The sequence below is a fragment of the Xiphophorus couchianus genome, chromosome 9 (assembly GCF_001444195.1).
Source record: "Xiphophorus couchianus chromosome 9, X_couchianus-1.0, whole genome shotgun sequence".
Taxonomy (NCBI): domain Eukaryota; kingdom Metazoa; phylum Chordata; class Actinopteri; order Cyprinodontiformes; family Poeciliidae; genus Xiphophorus; species Xiphophorus couchianus.
Genome location: NC_040236.1, coordinates 1,862,871 through 1,882,603, shown reverse-complemented (window position 1 = coordinate 1,882,603; position 19,733 = coordinate 1,862,871). Strand labels below are relative to the sequence as shown.

Genomic DNA, 19,733 nt, shown 5'->3' with positions numbered 1-19,733 from the left:
GTTTATGCTCTACTTGATAACCAAAGCGATACGACATTCATCATGCAAGATAAGGCAGATGTTCTGGAAACAAAAGGAGAACCTGTGCAGTTAAAACTCTCCACACTTTCATCCAGAAATACAATTATCCCAAGTCAGAGATTAGTTGGACTGCAGGTGAGAGGTTTTTATTCAACAAAGAAGATTTCTCTACCTGTAACCTATTCAAGAGAGTTCATTCCTGCTAATCTAAGTCACATACCGACCCCAAAAACTGCGAGAGCATGGCCTCATCTAGAGCATCTTGCAGAGGAGATTGCTCCATTGATCGAGTGTGATGTAGGACTACTCATAGGTTACAACTGTCCACAGGCGTTGTTACCTAGAGAAGTGGTGTCGGGTAAAGATGACGAACCATTTGCTCAAAAAACTGATCTTGGATGGAGCATAGTCGGTTGCGTTAGCCCGTGTGTTGATTATGGTGATGCGATTGGAAGCAGCCATAAGATCATTATGAAGTCTGTGAAACCCCGGTCTCAGACATCTAAGAACCTCACAACTGAAGTGAAATACATTTGTAGGACTCAAGTTAAGGAGTTCATTTCTCCACCAGATGTGTTGAGGATGCTTGACTTCAGTGAGAGAAGAGTTGAAGATGCAAATTTATCTCAGGAAGATTTGCAGTTCCTATCTATCATGGAAGAAGGAGTCAAAATTAAAGCAGATGGTTATTGTGAAATGCCACTTCCTTTCAAGAAGGATCGACCAAATCTCCCAGATAATAAGGTGTGTGCAGTTCACAGACTCCGATGCTTGAAAAGGAGATTTGAAAGGGATAAAAAATACCAAAATGATTACGCAAACTTTATGAGTCAAATCATAGCAAATGGTGATGCAGAAAGAGTTCCAGAAGAAGAAATTAACAAAGGTTCTGTGTGGTACATTCCTCATCACGGAGTCTATCACCCACACAAGCCAGGAAAGATACGAGTCGTATTTGACTGCTCTGCAAAGTTCGAAGGTGTGTCATTAAATGATTACTTGCTCAGTGGGCCAGAATTAACGAACAGTCTGATAGGTGTTCTCTGCCGTTTTCGCAAAGGACAAGTTGGCATAATGTGCGATATTGAGCGCATGTTCCATCAATTTCATGTTAAAACAGAGGATCAAGACTACTTGAGATTTCTCTGGTGGGATGATGGAAACATTCAGGCTCAACCATCCATCTATCGTATGCGAGTTCATCTATTTGGAGCTGTATCATCGCCAGGCTGCGCAAAATTTGGGTTGAAACATGTTGCGGCCCAAGGTCAAGGTCAATACAGTGAAACAACCATCCAGTTCATTGAACGAAATTTTTACGTGGATGATGGACTGACAAGTGTTGCAACCAAAGATGAAGCTATAAGGTTGGTAAAGGAAGCAAGACAACTTTGTAGTTCTGGCAATCTACGACTTCACAAGTTTGTTTCCAACAATCAAGATGTACTTGCATCCATTCCAGAAGATGACTGCGCAGATTCAGTAAGAAATCGTGACATGACTCTTGGAGAGTCACACATAGAGAGAGCTTTGGGAATTAAATGGTGTGTTGTTTCGGACCAGTTCCATTTCAGAGTGATTGTGGATGAACGCCCACTTTCTAGAAGAGGTGTTTTATCAACAGTGGCATCCATCTATGACCCTCTTGGGTTTGTAGCACCATTTATTCTGGTTGGGAAGCAAATACTTCAAGAGATGTGTCGAGAGAAGATTGGATGGGACGAGCCATTATCTGAAGATCTCAGACCACGATGGGAGTCTTGGCTGTTGGACTTAAAGAATCTATCCGACATCAACATTCAAAGGTGTTATCTCCCAAAAGATTTCAAGGAAGTCGAAAGATATGAGTTGCATCATTTCTCAGATGCAAGTGTTAAAGGATACGGTGAATGTTCTTACTTGAGAGCAATCAGTATATCGAACCAAGTCTACTGTTCTTTAGTTATTGGTAAGGCCAGGGTTACCCCTACAAAGGTCACCACAGTACCCAGACTTGAGCTTTCAGCAGCTGTTATTGCTGTTCGAACAAGCAACCTGCTTAAAAAGGAGTTGGATGTTCAAGCCCAAGAATTCTTCTGGACTGATTCAAGGGTCGTTCTTGGATACATTAACAACGATGCTAGACGATTTCACATATTTGTGGCAAATCGCATTCAGCGCATACAAGAAGGTTCCAATCCGGATCAATGGAGATATGTGACCTCTGAAGATAACCCCGCGGATCATTCATCAAGAGGTCTGACAGTTAAAGGACTGGTTACCTCCAATTGGTTCACTGGTCCAGATTTTCTCTGGCATAACGAACTTCCTGCTAATAATGTTAAGGTGGGAGAATTGGAAGCTGAAAATCCAGAACTACGAAAAACTTTTGTGCATAAGACCCTAACGACAGAAGAATCTTTGCTCAGTCGTTTCTTAAGGTTCTCAAAATGGACAAGACTGGTTAAAGCCATTGCACGACTCATACGATGTGTCAAAGAGGTCAAGGGTTCACTCTCCAGAACCAACAAGGTCACCAGTCTTGAGGAGAGGAAAGAGGCGGAGTTTTTCATCATAGCTACAGTCCAAAGGGCAGTATTTTCTGAAGAAATCCAAGATCTAAGCTCCAAAAGGGAGATAACAAAGAACAGTGCGAACAGGCTGCATAAACTGAATCCTTTCTTAGATGAAAAGGGTGTGCTCAGAGTAGGAGGTCGGCTGGAACGTTCTTCTTTGCACACATACATTAAACATCCAGCAATCTTGCCAAGCAAAACCCATATATCACAGTTGCTCATTGACCACTTCCATCAAAGGGTTCATCATCAGGGTCGTGGGATGACCATGAACGAGCTCCGATCAAACAGCATCTGGATATTGGGATGCAGTCACACAGTGTCTTCTTACATTTACAAGTGTGTGAAATGTAGAAAGTTCAGAAGAAATACTGAAGTACAAAGAATGGCAGATTTACCGTGTGAAAGAGTGGAAGCATCACCTCCCTTTACCTATTGTGGAGTGGATTGCTTCGGTCCACTTTACATTAAGGAGGGAAGAAAGGAACTTAAACGCTACGGTCTGTTATTCACATGCCTGTGCTCGCGTGCTGTGCACATAGAGCTACTTGATGACATGACATCTGACGCTTTTATTAATAGTCTTCGAACATTGATTGCCATACGTGGAAATGTTCGGCAGCTTTGGTCAGATCAAGGAACCAACTTTGTTGGAGCAAGACGAGAGTTCTTGGAATCCGTAAAGGAAATGGACCAAGAAAATCTAAAACAATTAGGTTGTGAATTTGTCATGAACCCAGCATCTGCTAGCCATATGGGTGGAGCCTGGGAAAGGCAGATTAGGACAATAAGAAGTGTGTTGACATCCATTTTGGATCATTCATCCAAAAGACTTGACATTTCATCTTTACGTACATACCTTTATGAGGTCATGGCGATCATAAATAGTAGGCCCTTAACAACTCACCTGCTCAGTGATCCCACTGCTCCACAGCCTCTTACACCAAATCATATCCTGACCATGAAGTCTTCAGTGGTTTTACCACCACCTGGTGAGTTTGTGAAAGAAGACCTTTATCTTCGCAAAAGATGGCGTAAGGTACAATATTTGGCCAATGAATTTTGGACCAGATGGAAAAGGGAATACTTGCTGAATCTTCAGCAAAGGAACAAATGGTACAAGACACAGAGAAATGCCAAGATCAATGACATTGTGATTCTGATGGATAATAGTCTACCCAGAAATGAGTGGAGACTGGCCAAGGTCACTAAGGTGTTCCCTAGTGAAGATGGAGTCATTAGGAAACTCGAATTGTTGATGAGTGATGCAACACTTGACGACCAAGGAAAAAGAGTTAACAAGCCAGTATATCTTGAGAGACCCATCCACAAAACAGTTACTTTAGTCGAAGCTGAGTAGCTCAGTACTGTGATACATGACTTATTGGATTACAGATATTTGTTGTTTTTCTTTGTATTCAGGTGTAGTAGGAAATCATCTGTGATTTGGTGGGAGTGTGGCTGCCATCAGCAGCAGTTTATACAGTTTGGGTTAATTTTATGATTCTGATTTGGTGTAGATACGTTAAGGTGTGCGGATGGTTCCGAAGCGGAACCAATGTTTAATGTGTCGTTTCATTCCGGGACTTTCTATGGTGACACGCAGCACTCTGTGTAAGGCAGCATGCTTCTTTTTTGCTGTTAGTTGATGGAGAGGTTTCGGTGAGGCATTAAGGCTCGTGTAGCTGACCGCAAGAAGACATTACACGGAGTTTTTTGTATTAACCCTTCCAGGTTGAAGCGGCCAATGAGGTACGCATTTTTTTGTATTTTAATTTGTGTCTAATAGTTGTCTATTCTCTAAGTGAATGTGTTTCTGTAAATATGTATTTTGTGTTTGTACAGTTCTCACGGCATAGTTATTAAACGCCAGTAACAAAGAAGAACGCCTTGTGTCCGTTATCTGCTTGGAGGGAGTTACAGGGCCAATATGAAGACAGTTCTCCCTCATTTCCATCAGCAAGTAGACTTTGTAACTGGAGGCTCAAATACATAGGATAGAGAATACATAAAAACTAGAAAATTTCGGAAGAAATTTAGCCGGGGCCTGCCAAGGCGTGCCCGTCGGTTTGGGCCCGGCGTTGTCACGCTAGAAATTAGCATCGATGCTAAAGAACGCTGCAACGTAATCAATAGCATATGGAGAATCACAAGAACGTTAAGTAAGGTGGACGTGCACCATTCAGTATGATTTAAAATTTTGTCAAGGCTTTTATTTTGGAAGTTTTGTTAAACTTCATTTCAAAGGGCCAAACTAATCCCATGCGTAATAGTCTTTGGGTTAAAATAGTTATATAATGCTCAAAACACAAGTAGTTGATGTAAAAATATTAAACGCTTTTATTTTGAAATGTTTGTTAAGCTTCATTTCAAAGCGCCAAACTAATCCCATGTTTATCAGTGCTTTGGATAAAAAAATCACATAATGCCCAAAAGAGCAAATACCTGATGTAAAATTGTCAAGGCTTTAAATTTGAAATTTTCAGTATGCTTCATTTCAAAGGGCCAAACTAATACCATGTGTAACAGTGCTTTGGATGAAAAAGTCAAATAAAGCCAAAAAGAGCAATTACATGATGTAAAAATATTCAAGGCTTTTGTTTTGGAATTTTTGTTAAACTTCATTTCAAAGGGCCAAACTAATCCCATGTGTAATAGTCATTGGGTTAAATCAGTTATATAATGCTGAAAACGCAAGTAGTTGATGTAAAAATATTAAAGGCTTTTATTTTGGAATTTTTGTTAAACTTCATTTCAAAGGTCCAAACTAATTCCATGTATAACAGTCATTGGGTTAAATCAGTTATGTAATGCTCAACAGAGCAATTATCTGATTAAAAATATTCAAGGCTTTTATTTTGAAATTTTCAGTATGCTTCATTTTAAAGTTCCGAACTAATACCATGTGTAACAGTGCTTTGGATGAAAAAGTCAAATAAAGCCAAAAAGAGCAATTACATGATGTAAAAATATTCAAGGCTTTTATTTTGGAATTTTTGTTAAGCTTCATTTCAAAGGGCCAACCTAATCCCATGAACAACAGTCATTGGATAAAATCAGTTATATAATGCTCAAAACAGCAATAATCTCATGTAAAAATTCTCAAGGCTTTTATTTTCAAATTTTCAGTATGCTTCATTTCAAAGGGCCAAACTAATACCATGTGTAACAGTTACTGAGTTAAATCAGTTATATACAGCCCATAGTAGCAAGTAGTTCTAAAGGCCAGTTCAGTCCTGATCTGTTTCAACTGAGGGTTCCACTATAGATAGAACTACAGTGATGCGTATTTGTAGTCCTAATCAGCAGCCAATAGCCTCTTGAGTTCCGTTGCTATGTTAAATAAGTTTCTCACCAAGGTGTGAACTGTTAGTGAGAGAGCCTAGGCATGACTTTGCTCTGAAACATCGTGACAGAAAACCGTACAATCTAGATAAATTTTGAAAACATTTTACCGGAGCAGACATGCGTATCAATGTCAGGACCGATTTTGATACCAATCGTGCGATATTTGTGGGCGTGATGGCGATTTCAAAATTATTTTGGGTGAAAAAGTTGTCTTCATTTCTCACTCTAATCAGTCAGAGACGCACTCTAATTTTAGGAAAAATGAGAAACTTTGGGTCGCTTAGAGACAAATTGTGGACAAACCGTAACTGGTATCGACGAGCCGTCTTCACTTTCGAAGAGATCACAGACGTATCTACAAAATGAAATTTGAATGGAATTGCTACGTGAATTCGTGACGACACAGAAAATCCTCAAAAATAGGGTATTTCTAGGATTTTTCCCATTGACTTAGAATGGGTTTTTTTTCGTAGTTTTTTGCTAATTATGTCGCCACGTTAACCCCAAATCCCACCAAAAATAATAACTCCAATGGCGTGAATTTTCTGCACGTTTTGATACCTCATTTGTAGGTGTGCACGCAGCGGTATGAGCCGCATTAACGGTTACGGAAGAAAAATAAAGAATAAAGAAACGCTTTCTCCGACAATAGTAATAGGTTCCTGCCATTGCTTTGCATGGCAGGCCCCAATTAAGGCAGGATTCAAGGCAGCACCGCGCCCCCACCTTGGTTCATCAGACCACCTTTCTGAGCTTTATTGCTCATCAGAAAAAAACCCATTGAGAAGTAGGTGAGAGTGTGGTCTGCAGGATTCGTGTCAGCATTACATTACTGTTTTGAATGCACAGACTGAGATGCTTTCAGAGAAGCTGCAACTGAAAACCATCACACCAAAGTTGAGGAGCATGCCAAATTGGTGTCTACATACATACTGAAGTGCATGTAGGATGTCTCTGTGACCAAGATCATCACCGCAAGGGCAAATAAGAAACCCTGGATGACAAAGGATGCTGAAAGCACAAAACTTTGCTTTTAAATGTGGGAACAGAGAGATGCTCAGGTCAGCCAGCCAATGGAAGTTCAGGCTTTTAAGATAGGCTTGCTATCTGACTAAGGAATACATACACAGATCTAGTCTGCTGATATTAATGATTATATGCAGTCTCCTCAGATCCAACAGGAGCTAGTGTAAACAAACCTATCATCTGATAGGGCTGGGTTAAAAAAAATTAAATTAATTTTCTTTTGAATGGCTTGACTAATAAAATCCTTAAATTGATTCATTTAGTAGAATCTTTAAAAACTGCAGAAGCACTTATGCCCCTTTTCCACCGGCTTGGCTCTACTCTGCTTGCTTTGCAAGCTTTTCCACCAGCTTTTTTTCGAGGCTGGCCCTGCTTTTAACGTCCCTGCTGCGGAGCAGGGCCAGCCGGGCCGGTCCTGCTTTCGTGGGTGACGCAAGCTTCGCTCCTGTTCACTGATTGGCCGAGGGCGTGGTCAGACGTAGCAGCAAAGAGAGAAGAAAAAGGAACGGTGCAACATTTCAAACTGCAACACGGAAGTGATGGAAGTTACAAGCAAGTGGTGAACAAAGATGCCGGCTTTTCTTTGCATCGGATTTTAATATTCAGTGGCAGCTCGAGGGAACAGTTAGGAATAAGTCATGTTTGTCAACGTAACAGATGGAATGGAAACCCTCGTTAGCCGCTTTGGAACCCGACGCAGCCCTACGGTGCCCACCCACTCAGAGGCAGCTAACGCCGCAGCTGCTCTCCAGCCAAGTGAGGTGCATTTTTTTGAAGCTACTCAGCACATTCCTGAGTTGTAAATAACTGTCAATAGTATACAGCATGTAGCCCTTCGTTTGTTTTTTTTATGTTTTATCTTTGCGTCAATCTAAGTGCTTCGATTGTTTCTCATTTTGCTGTTGTTGCACCGGAGTTTGTCCCGTTGTGAGATAATAAAACATGTTATATGATATTCTATTATTGTAAAATGGCTAGATATCAGTTCGCAAATTAAAAGGTTATGAACTATTAATTGTACAAGACATTAAAACTAACAATAAACCTGAAGAAAACAAGAGTGGTATTTTATCCATGGCTGTACGTCTGCATAGGTCTAAAACTTACTAGTAATTATGTTTTGTCTTTAATTTACACAACTATTCCAGTTATTTATAACTGTGTATGTCTGGACGGTAAAAAAAAAAAGTGTTTGCATACTTATAGAGTATATAGAGTAACATGTTTGTTTTAAATAATTCCTTCTGTGTATGTAACTTCCACACTAGTAACTTTGTGTTATTTATCTACATTTATGTGCTATAAGCTAAAACATCTGATTACTTTTTCCAGGGAACAGAAGAAGAGGAACATGGCTGACACAATGGTGAACGATGATGAGAAACATCAGAACAACAACTGGATCTCCTTCAGGAGGAAGCAGCTACCAGCACTGAGATGGCAGATCTCCACGGAGAAGAGTTGACACAAACAAAAGATAAACAAATGCTGTTGTGCTCTCAAAGAACAAAGTCTCTTTTTTTATACTCACTCCATACATTATTGCAAGACGACTACTCACACAGCCACAGTTGCCCCTGAAGTTGTCTTGTTATTTTTAAACATTTTTAAATGGCATCAAAGCTGTTTTCTAACTACTGAAAACAGTTCTAACTATATTTGTTGTTCCTTACTTATCATGTTTTCTAATTTAATTTAATTCCACGGGCCATCATCATTCTTGTGTTATCCCCATACCTGTCAAGTCTCCCATTTTTTCCAGGAAACTACTGTATTTTACCCCCTGTATTTTATATCCGCTCTTCCCCCCTCACGTTAGCTTCTCTCCCTCCCCGCCTTTATGGTTAGCAATGGACCTTACCAGAGGGGCCGCTTTTCATTGGCTGATGCCCATTCTACGTGGTCACGTGCGTGGCCGTCTCACAAACACATGCTTTCCATTAGCTAAGTACAGCATAATGGCAGTACGATATAACTTCTACACCTTGAAGCCTGTCTGCTACACAGTCTTACATTAGCTAAACAGATCAATATGCAATGTGTACAGTATCTGACATAAACTAAAGATTTTATTTTAGCAGACAAGGCTTTGGTCTAAACCAGTGGTCCCCAACCTTTTTAGTCGCGCGGACTGTTCAGCCCTTCGCAATTTTGCTGGGGGGGTGCGTCGTAAGTATCAAGTCCGCTGGGGGGATAACCCCCTCGTTTTTCGTGGTGTTACGTTCCAAAAAGAACCCGCTATAGGCGAAATCCGCGAAGTAGTAACCTTTATTTTTTTTACAATTATTATCCAATGAAATATTCCATAATACATTGAAACCAAAGAACAAAAACTCTTTACAGGCCCAAACATTTGTTTAACAAATAAAAAGTACTGTATAAACTTTTTTTTTTTTTTACAAATAACTACTGTACTGTAAAATAATAATTGCAGAGATCAGCGCCGCCCCACCGCGACCTGAGTTATTGGATTAGAAAGGGAGAAAATAAAAAATTATGAAAAAACAAAGTACAGTAGCACAAATAGTGACTCGCGTGTATTTCACTGCTCTTCTGACTGAGCCGCTGCATCCTGACTGCGCTCTGTAGCGTTTTTTTTTTTTTTTCTTCTAAAGCCAGGTGTGTTTTTTCAAGGGAAGAACATAGTTATCGGTAGCTGTTGTCGCTCTTTTTTCTTCTGGGCAAAAAGATTCTTATAAACCGACATGCCACCATCGATTATGTTAAGTATGGCAAGCTGTTTTACGTGCATGTACATATAAACCGCAACGTTGTTGACACACAGGTAGAGAAGAAGCGGAGAGACTGTTTAGCCAATCAGAATGCAGAACACAATGCCCGATGCAAATCCGTGAAGCAGCGAGACCGCGAAACAGCGAGGGTTCACAGTACTCCGATGTTGTTTTGTTACTCATTCTGCTGCAGGTTGGCTCAATTTTGACATGCAAGACGTAACCGGTAAAATCCGGTTTAGGATATTCATAATAAAAGATCCGGAAGTAGTTAATTATTTCTTGCGCAGGCCCGGTACCAATTGGTCCGCTGACTGGTACCGGCTGATTAATAATCGAGAAATAAATATCAAGCCTGGAAACTTGATACCGTTATGGACTGAATGTTATGTTTTTAACGTAATCTTTGCTCGTCTTGTGGGGCGCAGGCAATTGCCACGGTAACAGGTGTGCTTAAACTACAGAGAGAGAGAGAGAGGGGCGTGCCGTGGTGGCGTAGCGGTTAGCGCGACCGGCATTTGGAGGCCTTGAGTCCTCGACGCGGCCGTTGCGGGTTCGACTCCCGGACCCGACGACATTTGTCGCATGTCTTCCCCCCTGTCCTTCCCCGTTTCCTGTCAGTCTAAGGGACACTAGGGCCCACAAAAAGACCCCCTGGAGGGGTTAAAAAAAAAAAACAACAAAAAAAAAGAACTAGAGAGAGTAAAAAGGTACGAGTGGTTTTGAGTTGATCACCTGTTCGGGTTATTTTACCTTTGTTTACCTTTGCTGTGGCGCATTACAGCCGCTGTAGTTTCTAAACGTTGGACTAATTACCTCGTTCGTTTGTGAGTATACGTCATTCACAACAAACATCAAATAGAAAAATATATTTCATAAAATTTTAACAAACAAATGGCTTCTACCGTGATAATTATGTGAAATGAAATTAATTATATCCCAACTTCAGAAGATTTGCCTTTACCTTTACAGAGCTCTTTGGTTCCTCCTATCAGTCTGTAGCTTCTCATATTGAGGTCATCAAACCAAATTTCAGATCTACCATAACTGACTGACACCTGCTGACCTCAGGTTTGCAACCAGCTTGTGACTGAGAAACCAGTAACCTCCTCCCAGATGATGACATGAACTTGTTAGTTCCTCTGTCCATTGTAGTAGCTGATATATTGTGAAAATCCGGTAGAAATGATGCACTAATCGAGTCATGTATACATAGAAACAACGAGCTGCGAGGCTTTGTTTGTGAGACTTGCGGTCACGTGGGCGGAACTTGGTAAGGTCCATACCCCTGTGACGTTACTGTGTGGTAATTAACATATCGGTTAGTTTGACACATTTCTCTAAATGGGATTACGTGCTTTTTAGCTTTTTTTGTCGTAGTTTTTCTGACCCGCCTCGTCTTGTATCCGCTCACTTTTCTCGGACTCCAGTTAGCTAAAATGGTGCTATTTATAACCTCGGTGGAGAAGGGCGGGCCAAGGAAGACTGAGGGATTTCATTGGATAAGCCCAATGTCCGTCACTGAAATCAACCAATGGGCTGTTGCGGTCGATAGAAATTATTTTTGATATCTTTTCTTTTGTTAAATTATGACAGCCTATGTCCATCCCATATACAGTATGTGCTTCAGTCTGTAGTCCAGTCAGCCACTCCTACCCTGGACAGAAGTTCAACTGAATGCAGCTTTTTTTTCTATTCAAATTATCAACCCGCCACAGTGGTAGGTGCGTTGCTCCAATTTACACAAGTACACCTTGCTGCAGCAAAACAGGAGCAGGACCTTGCTGCAGCAAACTGAAAGGGGTGAGGATGGACCACTGTCAGTCTCATACCTTATTTGGAAATGGGACCATTGCACACCGGAAGTGAAGGGGGCGCAATTTCTTATATTATCCGCAGTCTCCCATTTTTAATTTCTTTTGAAATCTGTGATATATTTTCATCTTTAGGAAGGAGTTTCACTCTCAGCATATATTTGAACTTCTTTCTTTTATTTACTTCAGTGCAACTCACAGTTTTTAACAAATTCTGTAGCTTTTGGTGTACTTCTAAATCTGCTCCTTAGTCACATCTTTTCTGACCTGCTACTGTCTCTTTCTTGTGTATACATTGCAAATGTTTTTTATGTCAATTTATTTCTTTTGTTCCTCCTATAATTGATGGAGATATATAGATATTATTCATAATGTATAAAAGTATATTATGTCATTTAATTAGCTCTATATCCTTAAGAAAATGAAAAAATATGGTGTTTTATAAGATAATTTATCTTTTATGATGCCAGTAATGCCAAAATTAATAGTAAATAATAAAGACGTTGTGGTATTCTGATTTAGTAATGTAATTATATTAGTTGTGTTACCACCCCAACACCACCAGAGACAGTAGCAGGCCAGAAAAGATGCGACTAAGGAGCAGAGTTAGAAGTACACCGAAAGCTACTGAATTTATTAAAAACTGTGGTCCCATATCCAAATAAGGTATGAGACTGATAGTGGTCCGTCCCCACCCCTTTCTGTTCGCTGCAGCGAGGTCCTTCTCAATTTACACGCCACTTCATACTTTTACCCACATTTGGCCAATGGCGGGTGCCAATTTCCTAGGTCCTACGTGAGGGACCAGACAAAGCGCAGCCTGAAGATGAACGGCACCATTGGACTTTGTGTTCCCTCGCCCGGACGCGGGTCACCGGGGCCCCACTCTGGAGCCAGGCCTGGAGGGGGGGCACGATGGCGAGCGCCTGGTGGCTGGGCTTTTACCCATGGAGCCCGGCCGGGCTCAGCCCGAAGAGAAAACATGGGCCCCCCTCCCATGGGCCCACCACCACCCGTGAGAGGGGCCAAAGGGGTCAGGTGCATTGTATGATGGGTGGCAGCAGAGGGAGGGGACTCTGGCGGTCCGATCCTCGGTTACAGAAGCTGGTTCTTGGGACGTGGAATGTCACCTCTCTGGTGGGGAAGGAGCCGGAGCTAGTGTGTGAGGTCGAGAGGTTCCGGCTAGAAATAGTCGGTCTCACCTCGACGCATGGCTCTGGTTCTGGAACCAGTCTCCTTGAGAGGGGCTGGACATACTTCCACTCTGGAGGCGTCGGGCAGGAGTGGGCATACTTGTTGCTCCCCATCTCAGCGCCTGTACGTTGGGGTTTACCCCGGTGAACGAGAGGGTAGCCTCCCTCCGCCTACGGGTGGGGGGACGGGTCCTGACTGTCATTTGTGCTTATTGGCCGAACGACAGTTCAGATTACCCACCCTTTTTGGAGCCTTTAGAGGGGGTACTGGAGAGTGCTCCTCCTGGGGACTCCCTTGTTCTGCTGGGGGACTTCAACACTCACGTGGGCAATGACAGTGAGACCTGGAGGGGCGTGGTTGGGAGGAACGGCCCCCCCGATCTGAACTCGAGCGGTGTTCTGTTGTTGGACTTCTGTGCTCGTCATGGATTGTCCATAACGAACACCATGTTCCAGCATAAGGGTGTCCATATGTGCACTTGGCACCAGGACACCCTAGGCGGCAGTTCGATGATCGACTTTGTCATTGTTTCATTGGATCTGCAGCCGTATGTCTTGGACACTCGGGTGAAGAGAGGTGCGGAGCTGTCCACTGACCACTACCTGGTGGTGAGTTGGCTCCGGTGGTGGGGGAGGAAGCCGGTCAGACCTGGCAGGCCCAAACGTGTTGTGAGGGTCTGCTGGGAACATCTGGCGGAATCCCCTGTGAGACGGAGCTTTAACTCCCATCTCCGGCAAAACTTCAAACACGTCCCGGGGGAGGTGGGGGACATGGAGTCTGAGTGGACCGTGTTCCATGCCTCCATTGTCGAGGCGGCCAATCGGAGCTGTGGCCACAAGGTTGTCGGTGCCCATCACGGCGGCAACCCTCGAACCCATTGGTGGACACCTTCGGTGAGGGATGCCGTCAGGCTGAAGAAGGAGTCCTATCGGGCCTTTTTGACCTGTGGGACTCCGGAAGCAGCTGATGGGTACCGGCGGGCGAAGCGGCATGCGGCTCGGGTGGTTGCTGAGGCAAAAACTTGGGCGTGGGAGGAGTTTGGAGAGGCCATGGAGAAAGACTTCCGTACGGCTTCGGGGCGATTGTGGTCCACCATCCGGTGTCTCGGGGGGGAAGCAGTACGGCACCAACACTGTTTATAGTGGGGATGGTGTGCTGCTGACCTCTACTCGGGACGTTGTGGGCCGGTGGGCAGAGTATTTCGAAGACCTCCTCAATCCCACCAACATGCCTTCCATTGAGGAAGCTGAGCCTGGGGACTGTGGGTTGGGCTCTCCAATCTCTGGGGACAAGGTCGCCGAGGTGGTTAAAAAGCTCCTCGGTGGCAAGGCTCCGGGGGTGGATGAGATCCACCCGGAGTTCCTTAAGGTTCTGGATGTTGTAGGGTTGTGTTGACTGACGCGACTCTGCAATATCGCATGGACATCGGGGGCAGTTCCCCTGAATTGGCAGACTGCGGTGATGGTCCCCCTGTTCAAAAAGGGGGACCGGAGGGTGTGCTCTAATTATAGAGGGGTCACAATCTTAAGCCTCCCTGGCAAGGTCTATTCAGGGGTCCTGGAGAGGAGGGTCCGTCGGATAGTCGAACCTCGGATTCAGGAAGAGCAGTGTGGTTTTCGTCCTGGTCGTGGAACACTGGACCAGCTCTACACCCTCAGCAGGGTCCTGGAGAGTGCAACTACGTCGGACACGGCTTCAGGGGAACCACCAGCTGGTGACGAGAGCCCCTGGCCTTATTTAAATACAATATACACTTTCGTGGGTGTTAAAGATTTGTCGTACCGCATGAAGTGTAAGTTATGCCTGCCCAAAGATGTGGAAATTCTTTCTTACAAAAACTCCCCGTCCAACTTGAAGAAACACATCGAGGTAACTTCTTATGAAATGGTTATAATCCTCCTGTTTCAGTAACTATAGCTTGGTCACTAGGCACTATTGTGAAATCTTGAGCATAACGTTACCTGTATAAATGAACTTTGTTTGGCATTGTTTCAGTTCCACACGTGGTGTATTTAGCTTAGGCCTAATGTTGACTGTAGCAGGCTACCTAGACTCCTCTGTTCAAGGGGGGACAGAAGCCATAGCGATAGCAATTTAGACTAAATTTAACGAATATAGGAAAGGCATGCAAGTTCAAAACCACAAACCATTAACATGTGCTACTCTTTAAAACTGGAACAAACTTTGTGTGTGCGCTTCTGCTGTCTTAACAAAGCCAAGGTTAGCCGACCTTGCAGTCGCCACAATAGCTACGTTTACATGGTGGCCAATGTTCAATACCAACCAGTTTACTTAAATAACATTGTACTAGATTAAGTGTGTTTTGTTTGCATTTATGTTGCAACCTAAGGAAATTAGTGTTTGTTACTGATGTGTGGGTCAATTTGTGTCCAATTTTTTTTTTTTTTGGTCTTTCAGAGAAAGCATCCGCACCATGTTCAGAAATACATTGAACTGACCACGGCAAAGCGCAAAAGGGCCAGTGGACCACCCACCCCCGCCAGCAAGCAGACCACATTGACTCACACCTTGGCCATGACTCCTCAGAAGAGTGTTGAGAAGGCCATTGTCAAATATATTGTACATGGGCTGCGGCCCTTCTCAGTAGTCGAGCAGGAGCCATTCAGAGAATTCATCAAGGACCTTGGTCCCTAATGCCAAGATGCTGTCACGGGTGACGCTCGCATCCAAGATCGAAGATGGCTTTAACGAAATGAAGGCTGTGCTGATTGAAGCAATGAAGGGGGTCGACTACGTAGCTACTACTACTGATTGCTGGTCAGTGAGAAGGCGAGGGTTCATTGGCGTTACGGCACACTGGATCGACCCTGATAATCTTGAGAGATGTTCAGCAGCCTTGGCATGCCGACAGCTGAGGGGATCCCACACTTTTGATCTCTTGGCCAATGCGTTGAATGACATCCACGCAGAATTTGAAATCAGAGGCAAGATTGTGAGGACAACCACTGACAAAGGTGCAAATTTTGTGAAGGCTTTTCGAGTGTTTGGGGAGGACGAAAACAACAGTGAAGAGGGAGTTGAAGCTGAAGCGCAGTCTGAAGATGAAGGAGATACTGGGGTGCCTGTGGAAGATGTGGAGTACATTGACACTGCAGCTCTGCTGCATGAAGATGATGGGTTTGAATTCCAGCTGCCAAGACACCAACGCTGTGCTTGTCATATTCTAAACCTCATCGCCAGTGAAGACTCCACAAATGCAAACTCCAGTGATGCGTACAAGAAGCTGCACCATGCAACGTTTGCTAAGTGTTATGTCCTGTGGAACAAATGTGGAAGATCCACACTTGCAGCAGAGATGGTTGAGGATGTCTGTTCTCTTCAACTTTTAAGGCCAAATAAAACAAGGTGGAACTCGTTGTTCATGGCCGTGGAACGTCTACTCAGGATTTGTAAAGAGAAGGGAGAGGGAACCTTAAGAGCTATTGCCACCGACCTGAAGGTCCCAATGTAAGTAGGCCTAAGGTTTTTTTCTTAAGTAAAAATAGAACCGCTGCAGATAAACAAATGACAATGTGAATAACAGTGTCTATTATAAACACAAATCACTGGAAATCTATCAGAAATGTCAATTTTCTATTCAGTTTTATAATCCTGGGTTCCATCTAACAAAAATCCGGATGTGTCTTCTTTTTTTGTCAACACAGGTTCAACCCAGCCGAACTCGCATTTCTCACGGAGTATGCTGCTGTAATAAGCCCTGTCGCCCAGGCAACCAACATACTGCAAGCAGAAACCAACACACAAATGGGTTGGCTACTTCCGACAATTCACCTGCTGCAGATTAAGCTCGACAAAGTCAAGTTGCAGCTGAAGTACTGCAGGCCTCTTGTTGATTCTTTACAGTCTGGAATTCAGAACCGATTCTTGCACATGTTCAAGGATGCCGAGCTGGTTGCAGCTGCAATTCTTCTTCCCAAATTCCGAACAACATGGACGAAGGACGATGCCACCATTAAAATGGGTAAGCTTATACATTAATGAGTACACGAATCTGCTTCAGTAGTGATGGTACATGTCGACATGCATATTGACTGCATTCATGCGGCTCAAAACCATGTCAGTCCCACTACCATGCGTTACTGTGAGCGTGGGACACTTTTCTTTTTACCAACTTCACCAACGCATACTTGACGCATCTAAAACAAATTTGTTTATCTTGGTGTTATCAGACCACATGACATGCTTCCAGCAATCCATAGTCTTTCTGTCTCTGAGACCATGATAAACAAATTTGCTTTAGATGGTGTCAAGCATGTGATGGTGACCAAATGAGAAATGCAAAGAAGTGTCTCATGCTTAGTCAAGAATGATGGTGGGACTGACTTGGTTTGGGATTGCATGAATGCCGTCAACACATTGACATCAATGTCATCAATAGATTTGCTTGTTAGTTGGTACACGAAATAATTAATGTAGGCAAGAAAAAAAATCAAATGCTTTATGTCACTACTTTAGACTATGGCCACTACATGGCAGAAAGCTGCATTGTTTAAGTGCTATAACTCTTCTATATTTCTGTATTTCAGGAATTGATTACATCAAGCAGCATCTCGAGGATCCCTCCATGCAGCCTGGTGATGCGACCAGGTCGAGTTCTTCGGATGAAGATGACTTCTTCTCGTCTCTGCAAGCATCAAAGACCCAAGATGGCGCCAAACAATTTGATGCCTACCTGTCCTGCTCAGCTGACCACATGGATTTGCTTAGGTCCTTTCCTTCTGTCTGCAAGCTGTCTGTCAAGCTCAACACGCCCCTCCCAGCATCTGCAGCATGTGAACGGCTGTTCAGCATAGCAGGTCTTGTGTTCAGCCCACGAAGAGTACGGCTAAATTCTAGGCACTTTGAAAGCCAGCTGCTTTTGAAGATGAACAGAAGGTTTTACAGTTTCAAGTGATAATGGGGTTTTGTGCAAGGATGACCACAAGGGAGGTTAAGATTTGGAGGGGAAGAAAAAAAGTCGAGGGCAAAAGTGTGGGGGATGGGATGAGGGGCTTGTGTTTAAGATTTAGTTAAGTGACAAGTTTACCGAAATATTAAAAAAATGTCATTCAAACTGCATTTGCCTCGTTTTATTTTTTACTTGTACTTTTCATTACATTACTTGAGTACATCCATTTTTACAGTAATTTCCATGCTTAAGTACAAGAAGTTTCAGATACTTTAAGACTTTAACTCAAGTAACATTTCAGTCAGTGACTTGGACTTTTACCAAAGTCGTATTTTGGAGAGGTACTTATACTTTTACTTGACTCTGAGATTTCAGTACTTTATACAACACTGCTTACAAACACCTCTGTATTTAAAATATTTTTAAAACGTAAGATATTCTAATAAAAGGATTAGTGCATACATCTAGGCCTGTCGCGATAAACGATAAATCGATTAATCGTACGATAAATTAAAGCTATCGACGTCATTTTAATTATCGGCACTATCGTCTCTTCCGACTTTTTTCTCTTTCAGCTAATGAGACTGAATGAAAAAGGGCCCAACTCCAGTGCTCTCCACCGACTCCTCCCTTCCTCATTTCCTTAGTTTAATGCCCAGCGCACACTGCACGATCTTAGAACTGCCAGCCGATTGTCGGCCCATTTTCAAAACCTGACAGAGACCACACATTACCCGACAGAAATCCTAGGTATAACGGTTCGATCGGGTTCGTTCCTGCCGTGTGGTGTCCAACAATGGGCACAAAATAATGGCTACAAGTTCAGTTAACTAATTTTAAAACCAGGCATTAATCAATGCTTTACTACAATCTACCTGCAATGCATGTTGCTAGTGTCAGCGTAAAGTCCTGACTGAATGAAAATCATTATAACCTATTTACGTCACGTTAACGAAGAACAGCTGAAAAGTTACCGGGTTTATCAACTGCGGTAGCAGTTTCACTCCAACTCCCCCCCTTGTCATTTCTATATTCTTTGCATGTTAAATAAACATTAATGTTGTTTCCACATATCATCTCGGTTGCCCGTGTCAGCTGTTTGGGATTCCCCGACGTAATTTCCCATCAGAAAACAGGGAGGAGAATCGCACTTTCTGATTGGCTGCCTCTCACATTCAACAGGCTGCGTTAACGATCCAAGTCGGGGAAAACCCCTGATTTAGATCGGAGCAGCAACATCTACCATAACACACCACACAATCTTAGAAAGACCAACGTTTTAAGATTGTTGTAAGGGGAAAAATAGGAGCAAAAAATCGTGTAGTGTGAACTATTGCATCAGGTAGTCGATGTGCCTATCTTCTCTATTTAAATCTAATTATTACTGAAGGGCAACATAGTATACAGACTTCATAATCTGCACTCTTTTGGTTGAATGCAGTATTTATTTCCACTTTGGCTTTATGCTGTTTAGTTTTTTTTTCCCAAGTGAGTTTTTTGTTAATGGAGACTGAGAATCCATTTTAAGTTTGTTTTTGGTTGTTTTGTTTATTTTGTTTATCAGCTCAAGTGTTAAGTGTTCTTTTGAAAATAAAGTCTATCTATCTTTGGCAGGAAATTGCATGCATTATTACATAATTTCCATTAAATCAGTGTAAAAAGGTCTTCAAACAATATTATCGTTTATCGCAATAATTTTTGAGACAATTAATCGCTCAGCAAAATTTGCTATTGTGACAGGCCTACATACATCTATAGCTTTTCATTTTAAGCATGTAGGATATACAGATGAAATGATTTTCTTGTGGTTTTGTCATGTATATAAATTGTTCCAATGCTATGCTAAGAATAACTCCTTTGCTTCCACTTCAGTCCCGTCACTCAAATCACTCAAATAATGTTATCCAATGTATTTAACATTAACACAAACCGCTATAGTTTTCGATTTGCAAACATGATGGTAGCAGTTTTGGATGCGTAACACTGACAGATAGACATAGCTCTCTATCCCGTGCTACGGCAGGAAAATCTGACGAGGAAGCACTGATAGTCAGAACACCGGGCCTGTGGAAATGCGTTCACTCCGAAGTAGAGCCGAGACGCTGAAGTAGAGCCGGTGGAAAAGGGGCATTAG

General features: G+C 42.8%; 2 protein-coding genes and 1 long non-coding RNA gene across 4 annotated transcripts in view; 2 read left to right on the top strand and 1 right to left on the bottom strand.

The window, feature by feature from the left end:
- llgl2 (LLGL scribble cell polarity complex component 2) overlaps positions 1-19,733 on the bottom strand; it is a 94,470-nt gene that overhangs the window by 49,635 nt on the left and 25,102 nt on the right. The window contains exons 16-17 of one of the 2 annotated variants that reach the window (XM_028028600.1): positions 18,858-18,860; positions 3,290-3,322 (exon numbers count right to left, since the gene is read on the bottom strand). The exons of the other annotated variant lie outside the window; for it this stretch is intronic. Of the exons in view, the coding sequence (XP_027884401.1) occupies positions 3,305-3,322; positions 18,858-18,860 (21 nt within the window). The 3' untranslated portion in view covers positions 3,290-3,304. Of the gene's footprint in view, positions 1-3,289; positions 3,323-18,857; positions 18,861-19,733 lie in introns of those variants that run through there. 2 annotated transcript variants of the gene reach the window in all.
- Positions 6,633-8,532, top strand: LOC114151410 (uncharacterized). Its single transcript, XR_003596935.1, has 2 exons — positions 6,633-7,711; positions 8,283-8,532. It is a non-coding gene; the product is annotated as an uncharacterized LOC114151410 (long non-coding RNA).
- On the top strand, positions 14,870-17,804 carry LOC114151409 (uncharacterized). The gene is made up of 3 exons (XM_028028601.1): positions 14,870-16,158; positions 16,356-16,672; positions 17,238-17,804. The coding sequence occupies exons 1-3, from the start codon at positions 15,353-15,355 to the stop codon at positions 17,603-17,605; spliced, it is 1,491 nt and encodes a 496-aa protein (XP_027884402.1). The 5' UTR covers positions 14,870-15,352; the 3' UTR covers positions 17,606-17,804.